The 13844-nt window shown below is 62.9% G+C and overlaps 3 protein-coding genes across 4 annotated transcripts in view; 2 read left to right on the plus strand and 1 right to left on the minus strand.

The window, feature by feature from the left end:
* SLC38A10 (solute carrier family 38 member 10) overlaps positions 1 to 8909 on the plus strand; it is a 30644-nt gene extending 21735 nt beyond the window's left edge. For both annotated transcript variants that reach the window (XM_021534169.3, XM_077787404.1), the window contains exons 12-16: positions 3511 to 3678; positions 3969 to 4430; positions 4959 to 5042; positions 5644 to 5823; positions 6076 to 8909. In XM_021534169.3, coding sequence (XP_021389844.2) covers positions 3511 to 3678; positions 3969 to 4430; positions 4959 to 5042; positions 5644 to 5823; positions 6076 to 7223 — 2042 coding nt within the window. In that variant the 3' untranslated portion in view covers positions 7224 to 8909. The remainder of the gene's footprint in view (positions 1 to 3510; positions 3679 to 3968; positions 4431 to 4958; positions 5043 to 5643; positions 5824 to 6075) is intronic.
* Positions 8910 to 9498, minus strand: NDUFAF8 (NADH:ubiquinone oxidoreductase complex assembly factor 8). Its single transcript, XM_021534171.2, has 3 exons — positions 9399 to 9498; positions 9198 to 9308; positions 8910 to 9105 (listed from the first exon to the last, which is right to left on the minus strand). The coding sequence occupies exons 1-3, from the start codon at positions 9477 to 9479 to the stop codon at positions 9085 to 9087; spliced, it is 213 nt and encodes a 70-aa protein (XP_021389846.2). The 5' UTR covers positions 9480 to 9498; the 3' UTR covers positions 8910 to 9084.
* A 300-nt stretch (positions 9499 to 9798) lies between these two features.
* TEPSIN (TEPSIN adaptor related protein complex 4 accessory protein) lies at positions 9799 to 13782 on the plus strand. Its single transcript, XM_021534194.3, has 13 exons — positions 9799 to 9864; positions 10104 to 10176; positions 10440 to 10531; positions 10625 to 10718; positions 10856 to 10923; positions 11031 to 11109; positions 11219 to 11290; positions 11469 to 11669; positions 11763 to 11925; positions 12168 to 12284; positions 12420 to 12498; positions 12574 to 12708; positions 12969 to 13782. Exons 1-13 carry the CDS (start codon positions 9823 to 9825, stop codon positions 13410 to 13412), a joined length of 1659 nt encoding a protein of 552 aa, XP_021389869.2. The 5' UTR covers positions 9799 to 9822; the 3' UTR covers positions 13413 to 13782.
* Positions 13783 to 13844: the final 62 nt, after the last annotated feature.

Here is a 13844-nt window from a genome sequence, read left to right on the forward strand (position 1 = left end):
GCTTGGCTCCACGGAGGCTCTCCCTGGTGCTTTGTGCGAGCGAGCTTTTAATAGTGCCTGTGACACAGAAAAGGAACCAGCAGCCTCTGGTAATTTGGGTTGGTTTTTACTGCTGGTGCGTCAGGAGACAACTGTGAACTAATTTCAGGGATGCCATTCCATAACCTTGTGAAATCTGGACCCGTTTCGGGGGGAGGGAGGGCTCCTGGAGGCGCAGCTGGGCTGGGGGCTCCCCGGGGAGGGCCCGGCCCTGCCCTGCTCCCGGCGCGGGGCTACTCGGCACGTCCGAGGGCAGCGTTTGCCCCCAGCCCTCTGCCCCACTTGTTGGGCTCCGTTTTCCTTGGCACGGGCTCCTGGATCTTGCTCCATATCATGCGATGAAGGAATTTCAGCAGATCTGGAGCTGCACTGGCACAAGCAGATCCTGAACCCTGTGTCCCTGGTCAGCCCTGGGGTGATACCCTGGAGTGGGGGGGTGTGTCCTGGTGTTCCTTGTGCTGTCCCTAAGGCTTCCTCTGGACAGGGGGCGAGCACAGCAGGGTCCATCCCACTGCCTCTGCCCAGGGCAGGGGCTGTGGAAGCACATTTCGGCTCCAAGAGGCTGGAAGAACGTGTGAGGAGGGATTTAGTGCCTGCCTGGGACCATTGCAGCGATCTGAACCAGGAGCAGGGGGAGAAGGGAAGCTTTTAGGTTGCTAATCATGAAATTTTATGGCAGCCTGGAGAGGCTGTTGCCAAACCACAACACACCCAGGCACGCACACACACAAATCAGCTGCAGGACGCCCTGGCTTCCCCTCATGTGAGCAGAGCTGCTGGAAAGCCAGGGGGTCAGAGCGAAGCCTCTCGGTGCTGCCTCACACCCCGGCCTCTCCTTGGGAGCCAAAAAGCTTTTACAGCCTCTCAGACCTTGCCTGTAATGTCCAAGGCCACTCATAAAACACGACGAGGCACGGCGTTGCTGGAGGACGCTTCAAAGGGACCTGGAGGGCAAGAAGACAGGCAGAGCCCCAGCAAAACTCTTCCCTGCAAATATCCCGGAGCCCTGGATGGATTTCCAGGCAGCCTGAGAGGTTGTTAATTCACGCCCTGATGATGAACTTAATTTTGTCTCCTGCTGAGCAAATGATGGCTTCGAGGCAGCTTGGCCTTATTGCGGCGTGGAGACTTTTGGGTTTGTGTTTTGTTTGTGTTTTGGGCTTTTCCTGCATTGTTTGCAGAGCAGGGAACGTGCCTCTGCCTGATTTATGATGGAAGCTGCCAGGGACACTCCCGGAGCAGAGCGGGGCCTCCCCCGGCCCCTCGGGCTGCCCTGGGCCCGCGGGGGGTTCACCTGCTGCTCTGGGCAGGGAACTGCTGCGTTTAACTCCTCCGCTTCCTGCTGGCAAGGAAAGCTTCCCCCCATCTTCCTTCTTATTTCCTCCTCTCCTCCTTTTTATTTCCCCCTCCTTCCTTTTTATTTCCCCCTGAACATCATCTCACTGCTCAGCTCATCGCTCCCATCTGCTGTGGGAACAGCCCTGCCTGTGTTGGGGTTCTCTGGATCCTCCAGTCCTCTCTGACCGGAGCCATCTCCCGCCTCCATGAACCAATTAACAAGAAACTTTCCTCCAGTAGAGTAAATAATTTCTTGCACTGGGGCCAGGATTGAGCTGGGAACATCCGCAGCCGTGCCGAGCGCTCCCCTCCCCGGCCTCGGCCTCCCGCTTCCCAGGGCCCCTGGCCAGGGCTGGGCACTGGTTCCTGCAGCCCAGTTCTTCCTGAAAAGGAGGAGTGTCCTGCCCTGACTTGCTGAACCCTGGGAAGTCCCTCAATGGAGAGGGGGACCCTTGGGTACTAGACTGGAATTTCTCAGAAAATCCAAGTCCTTTTCCCCTCCCACCATCACTGCCGAAGCGCAGGAACGTGGAAAGCTGGCCAACCCCACACACGTCCCTCCTCTGGGTGTGGAGCTCCGGGCTGGAGTCCGGGTTTCTGGAGAGGCTCAAGGTCCTGCTGGCACAGATCCCTCTGGGCCAGGAGTTTGTACTTAATTTTTTGTGAATTTTTGTTGTTCCCCCCCTTCCCCAGCTCAGGCAAGGCCCACGCAGCTGAAGTTGTGGCAATCCCTTCTTTCCCATGAGTTCATCTCGTAATAAATCGCACCAGCCCTGCGGAGGGGGAGGAGAAAATGGAAAGATGTTTATAGAATTAATTCCCCAAAGGAAATCACACGGGGGAGGGCAAAGGGGGAAAGAGTTGGGAATTTTTTTTTTGTTACAGAAGATAGATTTTTTTTTTTTTAAGAGTTTGTTGGATGGAAAAAAATCTGCAGAACAACTTCACTGCTGGGAAACAATTCTGTTTCCTTCTCTGCTTCTCTCCAAAGGAAGAGTTCACTCCCTGTGTGGGTTTTCTGCCATGCTGGGATTGGAAGGGACCCTTCCCATCCCATGGAATGTGCAAAAGATTCCATGTGGAATATGCTGGTCATAGCAGTGCTGAACACAGTGACTGGTTTGACTGGGATGTGTCTTCCAAAAACATTCAATGTCTTTGAGGGCGAGGTGGGGCAAAACTCCCCCTTCTCCCTCAGGAGTGTTTAATTAATACTTGTTTAATCCCCCTCCTCAAAACTTCTGTGGGAAAAGGAATCCTCCCTACCCCTCCTCCGAGAGGCATCTGAAGGTCTGTGGGAACACTCGGTCACTAAAAAACAGGGAAAAAAATCAAAATAAAGGAGGTTTTAAGACGTTTCACAGCAAACAGCAGTGGCGGGGTGGGAGCTGGACTGGAGCCCAGCTCGGTTCTGCTGTTGGGGGTTCGGGGCTGGGTCGCAGCTCTGTCTCTTCCAGTGCCGGGGCATCGGCTCTGGATTCCTGCTCGATCTCTCCCGGAGCCGGGGGTCTGGGACAGCGAGCCGGGGGGATGCTACCATCTGGTGGTGCTGGCTCGCAGCAGCAGCCGGCTCCATCCCTGCTCCATCTCCGCTCCATTTGTGCTCCATCCCTGCTCCATCCCTGCTCCATCCTGGCTGCAACCCTGCTCCATCCCTGCTCCATCCCATCTCCATCCCTGCCCCATCCCAGCTCCATCCCTGCTCCATCTCCGCTCCATTTGTGCTCCATCTCTGCTCCATCCCAGCTCCATCCCTGCTCCATCCCTGCCCCATCCCAGCTCCATCCCTGCTCCATCTCCGCTCCATTTGTGCTCCATCTCTGCTCCATCCCTGTTCCATCTGCTCCATCCCCACTCCATCACAGCTCCATCTCAGCTCCATCCCGACTCTATCCATGCTCCATTCCTGCTCCATCCATGCTCCATCCCAGCCACACTTCCCTGCTGGCAGCTCTGTAAAAGCCCACAACACAGAAAACAAGCAAGTGACCCCAGAACAAAATCTCCCCCAGCCCCACCATGCTAAGTCTGGAGGGAAATCAGCGTCTGGGTTGGGTGGGTGAAGAGGATTGGGACAGGCACAGCAATTCCCAGATCCCACACCTCATCCCTGTCCCCATCCTGTGTTTGCAGAGCAGAACCCGGTGGTGGAGGAGCCCGAGGATGACCGTGACAAACCCAAAGTGCCCGAGAAGGAGGAGATGGAGCAGCCACAGATCAAGGTGCCTGTGCAGGTCCCCAAGAGGGAGGAGGAGAGAGGAAAGGTGGAAGAGCAAGTGCAGCTGGACCGTCCTGATCAAGGTAAAGGTGATCCTGGGAAAAGGAGCTGGACTGGGAGCTGGGGGTATGTGTTGTGGGACTCTGAGACAGAGATCCTGAACTCCTCTTTACTCTCCCCTCACTCCATCTGTGTGGTAGTATTGGTGGATTGAAGGTGATTTAGTGTTCGATGCTCTGGAGGCTTGTTGGGAATGTGGCCTCCAGATGAGGGAGAGAAGGCAGGGCTGGACGAGGGCAGCATGGAGCTGGGTGTATTGGGTGTACTGGGTGTACTGGGAACCTGCTGCCTCTGACCCTGCCTGTCCCCCCAGGGATTGCCCTGCCCGTGGGGGAGGCTCATCGCCACGAGCCCCCAGTCCCACATGATGAGGTGGTCGTGGACATGGGGCGGGAGCGGGAGGAATCCAGCGAGAAGAAAGCGGCTCCCGGAGGAGCCAACGACCGTCTGCTGGAGGAGCCAGCCCGGCTGAAGCCCCAGAAGGAGGCACTGGACCCAAAACAAGGGAAGGAAGTGGTTGTCGAGAACCAGCAGCGGGGAGGGACTGATGGGCCCGTCCCAAATCTGGAGAAGGTCCCAGAAGCAGCGGTGCAGCAGGGGGGAAGGCCACCCTACAAGGATCTGGAGCCAGGGGAAGCCAAGCTGGAAGCCAAGGCACAGATGGCCGTGCTGGATGGTGACCCTGCCGAGGCTGCTGAGCGGGACAAGTCACAGCTCCAGCTCCCCAGGAAAGCAGAGGAGGCTGCAAAGTTCGAGGAGAAGGAAGCAGACCCTGGTAAGCTCCTTTCAGAACAGCTCAACTGAGCAAGCTCTTCTGGGCCTGTAATGCTCCTCGAGGCGGGACAATTTGGTCATTCCCATCTCCATCCTGGTGCTTCCTTTTAACTCCACGAGTGGAGCACGTGAGTGAGCACAGCCCCTCTGGCAGCTGCTGTGGGAAGGGAGGAATCTGGTGGCTTTGACAGCTACTGCAAGAGCTGTCAAACAGTTGTTCACCACCCGCCAAAATGTCAGGTGCCGTGCTGTTCCTGCACGGCTCCCAAATCACCGGGGACACGGAGCCGGGAGATCTTGACAGGGAACACATTGCCAAGTGCCCGTCTAAAAGCCAGTTAGAGCTGTTCTTGCATGTTAATTGGCCGAGGTAGTTAGTGCTGGCTCGCTGCCACCAGGCATGGGATTGTTAAATATTGGGTTTATTACTTCCCTCGCAGCCGTTGGGTTGGATACAAACGGTGCCGGGACGGCGCGGAGGCGTTTTAGGGAACATCTGCACTGACAGCAAAGCTCTCTTGTCCTGCAGGTGAAAAGCAGGAGCTGCCCCTCCCGGGGAGAGCAGAACTGCTGGAGAACCAGAACGCTGAGGAGAAACAGGAGAAGGCAGGGGGTGAGTGTGTGTCCCCGGTGCGTGCGGGGATGGGCCAGGATCTCCCAGATCCCTCACTGTGGGAGAGGCCACGGCCCCTGCATAGCATCAGGTGGTGCCTGTGCCATCTCTGGCACACCTGGCAGGGCTGCTTGGGGACCTGAGCCATGCTGGCAGCCAGGCCTGGCTGCTCCCTGGTGTCAGAGCCCTGGGAAGAGGAAGACAGGAGTGAAACTGCTCCAGCAGCACAGTAGGAGGGCGTGGGCAGGGGCACACAGGGACACCTGAACACATCACAGGGAAAAGCTCCTTCCCCTCAAGGCCCTGGCTGCTCTGTCCCTGGGGCATCAGAGCTGGAGCTGCAAAGCCCTTCCCCAGGCTGAGCTCCTCCCTCCAACCTCTGCCTGTCAAGGGAAGGTTGGAGCCTGAGCTTGGACTTGTGTGCAGGTCCCTTGCTCTCATCCCATCCTCTTCCAGCTTCCTTCTCTCTCTCCTGGCAAGGTTTGTGGAGTTGGATCTTCCTGCCAAGGAGAGTTCTTGCAGCCCATCCAGAGCTGACATGATTTCTGAGGGCTTTGGGTCACAGGGGTTTTATTTCCTCTGTCTTTTTCCCCTTTTCCAGAAGCAGGACCAGCAAAACTGCTGGACCACAACATGCTGCTGCAGGTGATCAAGGAGCAGCAGGTGCAGCACAAGCAGCTCCTGGACCAGCAGGCAAAGCTGCTGGCAGTGATCGAGGAGCAGCACAAGGAGATCCACCAGCAGCGGCAGGAGGAGGGGGCAGAGGAGAAGCCAAAGCCAGGTAAGGATGTGGCCAGGGAGCAGGACACCTCCAGAGGGTGCTCACAGCTCAGAGGGGCTCTAAAACCAAACTGGGAGAAATCTGAGCTCCTTTGGCACGTGGCAAAGTCCACTTGCACGGCCATTTCTGTAGGGATAACCCACAGCTCTGCTCTTCCTCCCATGCGGCCTCATCTCGTGTCTCACAGAATGTGGTGGCAGGAGAAGGGAATGTCCTGGTGAAAGCCTTTTCCATGTGGGTTTTGTCCTGCAGCAGAAGCACAACCGGAGCCTGCCGTGCCCCTGTCCAGGAGCAGAGAGGACGAGGGCCTCGGAGCCAAGGGAGACACGGCCGGGAAGGCTCTGAGCAAGGAGCAGCTGGCACAGCACCCGGGCCAGCAGCCCCCCGATGCCACCAAGCAGCACAGGGACATCGTGGGGAAGCTGGAAGAGGCCGGGCAGAGGCGTGACATTCCTGTGGCTGCTCCCAAGGAGTGGAAGGTGCCACTGCAAGAGGATGACAGAGCTGTTAAGAATCCTGTGGAGAACCGGGATCCCCTCCACGGGGATGCCCAGCGTGTTCCAGCAGCCAGAAACCACCTGGAGAAAAAGGCCTTGGCGGAGGATTTGGGAGGAGAACAGGAAGCCAAAGCTGGAAGAGATGTCCACCAGAAGAAGAATTTCCTGAAAGCCGGGGAAGCAGCTACAGCTCCCATCCAAAGAGAACAGCCGGGGGCTGCCAAAGTTCAGGGAGTAGCAGGAAAGAGTTTGGAAAGAGACTCAGCAACAGCCCTTAAAGCCAAAACTCTGAGTCAGGTGGAGCCCAAGGATCTGGCAGTGGTGCCGGACTCTTCCAGTAACAGGAATGTGGCAGTGAGGGAGCAGCACCCCCGGGAGAGGGAGTGGCAGAGAGGGGCGCAGGCCGAGGGAGCGGGCGGGCAGCAGCGGGACCCGCCTGGCCTCGGGCACAGGAAGGAGGAGGATCCTCGGGAGGAGCTGGGGGGCCGGCAGGGCCGTGGGGGTGGGGGTCCCTCCAACGGTGCCGACAGGAAAGCCGGCCCTCAGGATGCTCCAGCAGGGAAGGCTGAGAACGGAGCGGCCGCCCCCAGGGAGCCGCAGCAGCCGGATCGCGACGTCAAACCCAACCGGGACCTGAAGCTGCAGGGGGGCCTGGACCTGCGCCGCAGGAGACGGGACCTGCTGCCCCCCGACCAGGAGGAGGACGGGGAGGAGGATCTGGAGGAGGAGGCAGCTGTAGCAGGAGCTGGGGGGGTCCTGATCGGCCTGAACCCCCTTCCCGATGTGAAGGTGAACGACCTGCGCAGCGTGCTGGAGACACGGCTGAGCCGGGTGGCCGAGGGCGCGCAGCACCTGGTGCGCAGCCGCCACATCCAGCAGGTGACACAGGACAGGAGCCCATGACGGGGCCGTGGCCATGCTCTGCGGGGAAGGCTCGGCCTCACCAGGCGTGGAGAGATCTAAGCCACTTTGCTGGATGCAATGCTCGGGTCCACAGGATCTCCGTGCATCCCTGAGCACCACCCTGGGGGCTCCCAGCAGCACCCCCAGCGTGTGCCTGCGGGTGGCCAAGGAGATGGCGACACTGGAAGGGACATTCCTCCTGTCCCCTGCCTTCCAGAGCTGCCATCCGCCTCGGTTCCCTGCCAGGCCGCTGCTCCAAGGACCTTTTCCAGCATCTCATTCACATCAGATTGCCTTCTCCAACCATCTCCCAGCTCCTCTCAGAACCAGGAAGGGGCTCCATGGCCCCGGCTGTGCCGAGGGGACCTGGGATCCGCACCTCGGGAAGGGCTTTACCCCAGAGAAGCCGTGAGCTGAGGACCAGCAGAGCCAGTGCTCCAGTGCTGGATTGGGAGCAGAGCCTCATTTGTTTGGGACACAGTGGTGGTTTAGGAACCTCATTTAGTAGAAACGCTGCCTTAACTGGGCACAACTCCTGTTGTGCTGCCTCTCTCCCAGGGATGGGATTGCTTGGCCACACACTGGGATCACACGGAGCTCTGCCCCCGCTACCCTCCCTGGGTGCTCCTCTCCATGCCCTCCAGCTCCACTTCCCCTCTCAAAAGTGCGTTAAGAAGCTCAACTTCCCCCCAACCCTTCCCAATCCAGCTTGATTCTTCTGCCAGAGGTGAGTAGTTTGGGAGAAAGCATAGCAGAGCCGGGTGGAGCCAGGGGCTCCACCTACCTCTTCCTGTGTTCCATGTGCTCTTCCCAGCCTGCCCGAGCCCTGTTCTGCATCCAGACAGGTCCCTGCTCCACCTCTGGGAATTTATTTGGTGAGTGAGGAAGGGAAGAACTTCCCCAAGAGCTCTGTGCTGTTTCAGGCTCCCAGTGATTCATCCCCTGGGTTTTTTTTGGGTTTTGTGTTTTTACATCCAGACCTGCGAATGTACAGAATTCAATCCCAAAGTTCTCCCTACACCGGCTGAGAATTCCCAGCCTGGAGCCCTCAGACCTCATCACTGTGGTGGGTTTTATATCCTGACCTCCAAATGTCTTTGGCGACCTCGAGTCTGTGTCCAGTGGGACCCTGCAGAGCTGGGACGGGGCGGGACTGTCGCTGCCTGGTGCTCCCGGGGTGTCACAACCCAGAGCGACAGGAAAGCGACCTCGGGAGTCCTTTGGGAAGACTGCCCGGAACACTGTGGCCTTAAACCCCCTGAACCCAACGAGCTTCTCCATTAATGCTGTCGTCAAGCACAAGCACGGAGCCCCAGAGCCGCTCCGAGAGGCAGGGATGGGCTCTGGAGCACGGCTCCGGGGCTGCCCCGGGGAGAGGGATCCGGGCTGCGGCACCCAGCAGCCTTGCCGAGGTGGCAGGGAGCCGGCTCGGCTCTTCGTGCCCTGTGCTGCCGGCCCCGCGGGGCACAGCCGCCTGTTTGCTGTTCTCTGTGTGAACGGAAGGGACCAAAGATGCTCCTGACATTCCTGCTCCTGGGAATGGCCTGGGCACCCCGAGCTGGGCTGGAAGCTGCCGGGAGCCGCCTTGTCCCGCCGGGAACGGCTCCCCCGGGGCGGGTGGAACGCTGGCACGGAGAGCCCGGAGCGCGGCTGAGCCCATCAATAAAATAAGCTGAAGCATTCTGATCTGAATTCTTACTTTAATAAATAAAAATAGATCTGTGACCTTCACGGGGCTGCACCTCCTCCGGGCCGGGCAGCGGGTGGGCAGCTCCGGGACCGGGTTCCGTCATTTGAGGACAAATCGGTGGTTTGAGGGTTTTCCTGCCACGAGCATCTCCAGGCGAGGGGGGCCCCGGGGTCACTTCGGCGTCGCCTTTGCCTGCAAAGAGCCGCGCTCAGGACGGGCCGAGGCCGCCGCCCTCCGCCAGCAGCGGGAGCGGATCTGGCACGGGGCCTGGGACGGGGCCGTACCGCCCGGGCGAAGCAGTCCCGCAGCGCCTGGAACTCCGCCAGGCACGCGTCCCGCCGCAGCTCCGCCGGCCCCGCCGCCGCCGCCGCCACGCACCGCCCGTAGGCCGCGGCCTGCGGGAATCACACGGGACGGGAGCGGGGCTGCCGGACCCGCCGGCCCCGAGCCGCCTCTGAGCCGCCCCCGGTGCCCCCCGGCCCCACCTGGTCCCCGCAGGCCGCCAGCGCCGCCGGGAAGCGCCGCAGCCGCGCCCGCGCCCGCAGCCACACTCCGCGCCCCGACATCGCCTCACCGCACGGGCGCCGCCATGCCCGGCCGGCCGCGATTGGCTGCCCGCCCCGCTCGTCACGCGCCGCGCGCTCCTATTGGGCGGGACCACGCCAAACCACGCCCCTTCTGATTGGGTATTCAGCGCGGGCGGCTTTGATTGGTGGAAATGTCGGTTGTTTACTTCCCGCCTCCTTCAGGCGTCAACTTCATGGGGCGCTTCCGCCTAGAGTCCCGCCTTCTCTCTCCGATGATTGGTTGAGCAGCAGAGCTTCGCGCTCTCATTGGTGAAAAACAACTTCCGGGGGGCGGTTCCCTGACGCCGCCGAGGGACCGGGCAGGGCCGGTGCCGGCAGTGTCATGGCGGTGCCGCTGCGGGACCGGCTGAGTTTCCTGAGCCGGGTACGGACCGGGGCTTTTGGGGGGTGGGGGGGGGACTGCCGGGGCCTGACGTCACTGCTTACCGGCGACGTCATCGCTGCACACACACACACACCCCCCCCCCCCCCCCCTCCACTCGCTTCTGCAGCGGCCTCGCACAGCCCCGGCCGGGCCGGGCCTGCCCCGGAGCCTCGGTCCAGTCCCCAGCACCGGGGGCCGGGGCGGGTCCGCCCCTCTCACGGCGCCCCCTCCTCCTCCAGCTGCCGGTGTTGCTGCGGGGCACGGCCGACGACGACACCCCGTGCCCTGGGTACCTATTCGAGGAGATCGCCAGTATCCTTCAGGGAGCCGGGGGCACGGGGCAGGGGGATTCCCGGGACAGGGAGGGGATCCCGGGACAGGGAGGGGATCCCGGGACAGGGGGAGCTCCCCGGGGCTGCTCCAGGCCCTGGTGGGCTTTGGAGGCCTGCGGGGCCGGTTGGGGGCAGCCGTGGGACTGTGGGCCCTGGCTGGGACCCTGTAGAGGGGCCGAATTCCTGTCACTCGGGGGCTGCTGCTGCCCTCCGGGCCCGGCTGGATCCCTAACCCGTCCCTAGAGATCTCCCACGAGTCCCCCGGGAGCAGCCAGTGCCTGCTGGAGCATCTCCTCACACGGCTGCAGAGCAGCTCCTGCCACGTCAAGTTGAAGGTGGGTCCGTGCTGGGAGCACTGGGGGGTGATGGGATGGAGCCCCCCTGCCCCAGGGAGGTCAGCTGTGACTTGTCCTTGTCCCCCGAGCCAGGTGCTGAAGATCTTGCTGCACACCTGCTCTCAGGGCTCCCCCCAGTTTGTCCTGCAGCTGAAGAGGAACGCCAGCTTCATCCGGGAGGCTGCGGGTAATGGCTGGGGGGACACGGCAGAGCAGCAACAGCCCCAGGGGGGGCTGAAGACCCCCTGCTGCCGGGTCTGTGCCAGGAGCAGGGTCCTACCCCGCCTGGGAGTGTCCCCCACCCTCCCCTCTGTGTGTCTGCAGTGTTCTCCGGACCCCCAGACCCTCTCCACGGCAACAGCTTGAACCAGAAGGTGCGGGCGGCCGCACAGGTGGGTGCTGGGGGGACAGGGCAGCCTCCAGCCCCTTGCTCTGGGGACTCTGGGGTTCCCAGCACTGCCACCACTCCTCTCTGTCTCTGTGTCTCTCAATCCCACAGGACCTGGCCAGCATTCTGTTCTCGGATGCGCCGCTGCCGCAGCCCCTGGCACTGCCCGCCCGGCCCCCGGCCCCCGCCGGTGAGCACAGCCCCCCCGGGCCAGACCCTCGCCAGGGGGGCAGGGACACAGCAGGAAATGGGAACCCTGAGTGCCTCTGCCCCTCCTGACATTCCCTGTGCCTCCCCAGGGATGGGCTCCAGCCCCAGCCCCTGTGGCTCCATGCAGGGATTTGGCTTCAGCAGTGACAAGAGCAGCTCCGGTGAGTCCTGGCTGGACCCTCACCGGGTCTTTTCCTGCTGGGAGCTGGGGCAGGGCCATGGGGTCACTCTGTGCCTCGTGCTCTGACCTCCCAGAGTTCCCTCACCCCCCTTTCCCAGCCTGGAGCTCGGTGTTGGGGTGATCCCTTGGGGTTCTCCCAACATCCCAGCCTCTCGCAGCGTCCACAGGAGAGGCCCTGCTGAGCAGCCTCCAGCGGGCGGCCGAGGCCGTGGCCCAGGCCGTGCTCCCGGCGCCGGGGGGGCCCCGGCGTTTCCGTGGGGACCTCCCCGAGGACACCTACGAGCCCGTCCGAGCTCCGTCCCCTGCCAGCAGCCCGGCCGTGTCGCCCCCGACTCCTCCCGCGCCGCGCGCGTCCCGAGGTGGGTCCTGCCGGAGCAGCCGGGGGAGTCTGGGGGGTCCCCAGCCGTCCTGGGGGCTGTGGGGACCTCAGCTCAGCAGCGCTGTCCCTGCAGTGAGCCACCAGCCGGGGCTGGCCGGGGGAGGCTGGGAGGAGGCAGACAGCGGGCACAGCTCCCGGGAATCCTCGCAGGGCCACGAGCGGAGCCGCACCTCGGACTCGGGCAGCAAATCTGGCAGCTCCGGGGCCAGCCGAGAGCTGAGCCACAGCGCCGACAGGTGAGAGGGGCCCAGGGGCTCCCCTGCCCTGGGACTGTCCCGGGTGTGCCGCCCTCATTTGCCACACCATGGATCCAGAGTGTCCCAGCACTGCTGGCTGGGTTCCGCCCGGGGCGTTTGTCCTGCCGGCTGCAGGTGGGCAGAGCTGCTCAGGGTGGGGGTCCCTGTCTGCCAGGGGCTGTGCAGGGAGGGACCCCAGGAGCAGTAAGCAGGTGGCTCCTGTCCCCATGGGCTGTGTCCAGCAGGGTGGACGCTGACAGCCCGGGTGACTGCCGGAGGGAGCTGAGCCTGGTGTCGGGACTGATGCGTGGGGCCAGGGTCTTCCTCACCAGGGAGGAAGCTCAGCACTTCCTCAAGGAGTAAGTGTCAGAGAGGGATGCTTCCTGGGGCTCTGAGGGCTTCTGGGGCAACCTGAGCCTTTCCCTGGCTGCCTGAGCCTGGACTTTGGGGATGGGAAGGCGCTGCAGGTGACTGTGACCCCCACCCCTGTGCAGGTGTGGGCTCCTCAACTGTGAGGTGGTGCTGGAGCTGCTGGGCCGGGCTCTGGAGGATCCCAGTGACAGCGTCCGCATGGTGAGCACAGGGGCTCCCCTGGGAGGGCTGGGGGGCGTTTGGGGGCCTGCCAGGCTCAGCTCCCCTTTCCCACAGAGGTCCATGTGTGCCATCTCTGCCCTCGGCTGCTCCGACCTGCTCTCCCCAGAGCAGATCTTTGCCGTGACCCAGCAGCGCCTGCAGCACCTCAGCCAAGGCAGCCCTGGGCCTGTGGCCAACCGAGCGACAAAGGTGACTCTGGGGACATGCCTGAGCGCAGTCCCTTGGGGGACACAAGGCGCAGGTTTGCCAGCCCTTGGGAACACACAGTCCTTGGGAATGGCTCTCTGTTTGTGCCAGAGGGGTGGTTTGGCTGCCTTCCCCAGGGCGGGGTGATGCTCCCTCTGAGCCCTGGGAGGGGACCCTGGGGACGCTCCCTGTGCCTGGGCAAAGCTACCAGGGCCAAGCCCCTTTGCCGATGCCGCTCTCACTGTGCCCACCCCCTGTCCCAGATGCTGCGGCAGTTCGAGGCCCTGTGCCGGGCCCAGCCCTCCCCGAAGGCCCCACGGCCGCCCTCGGCCCCCTCGGCGGGCTCGGCCACGGACCTGCTCATGGACATCCCGGCCGTGGCCAGCGAGAGCTTCCTGACCCCCCTGAGCCCGGCCCCGGCGCCCGCAGCCCCCGCCGAGGAGCCGGGGGTGGCGTCGGAGCCCCCCGGGCAGCCCAGGGCCGCGGTGCCAGCCTGTCCCTGCGAGCAGCACGGGGGGAGCAGGCTGGCAGGGGACACGGCGGCCCCCGGCCTGTCGCTGTTCGCCGGCATGGAGCTGGTAGCCCGACCTGGCGCGGTGCTCCGGCCGCACTCGCCGCCAGCCGAGCCACGGACGCCATCCCAGGACAGAGACACGGACACGGAGGGCACCCTGCAGCCATCAGCCTTCCCCTTCCTCAACATGTAGCTGCTGTCGGGCCCCGGGGGCTGCGGGGGCTCTGCCCCCCTCCCTGCGGGGCCTGCGCTGTCCTGGTGCCTCGGGGGATACGGTCTGAAATGGCCACAAGGGCCAGGGCTTCCAGCAGGTGACAATGTCCCTCTTGCAGTCCGTGGTGTTCCAGGGCAGGCAGAGGAGCACGGCCCCTCGCTCCTCTGAGCTGGACAGGGGCGTGGGACGCGCTGGGACTGCGCTGGGGGTGCTTTGGGACCCCAGCATGGCCATGGGTGCTCTTGGGTGGCCCCCAGCTGCAGGCTGGGCTCTGTGGGGGTGGGGTGGGAGCAGACACCATCCCCATGGGGTCGGGACCCACCAATAAACCCCCACTCGGGTCTGGGAACGTGTGACTTCTTCTGCGCCGCTGACAGAGCCTGGCCCATGGCGACTGCTGGCCCATGGCAC

This window comes from Lonchura striata, chromosome 19 (genome assembly GCF_046129695.1).
Source record: "Lonchura striata isolate bLonStr1 chromosome 19, bLonStr1.mat, whole genome shotgun sequence".
Classification (NCBI taxonomy): Eukaryota; Metazoa; Chordata; class Aves; order Passeriformes; family Estrildidae; genus Lonchura; species Lonchura striata.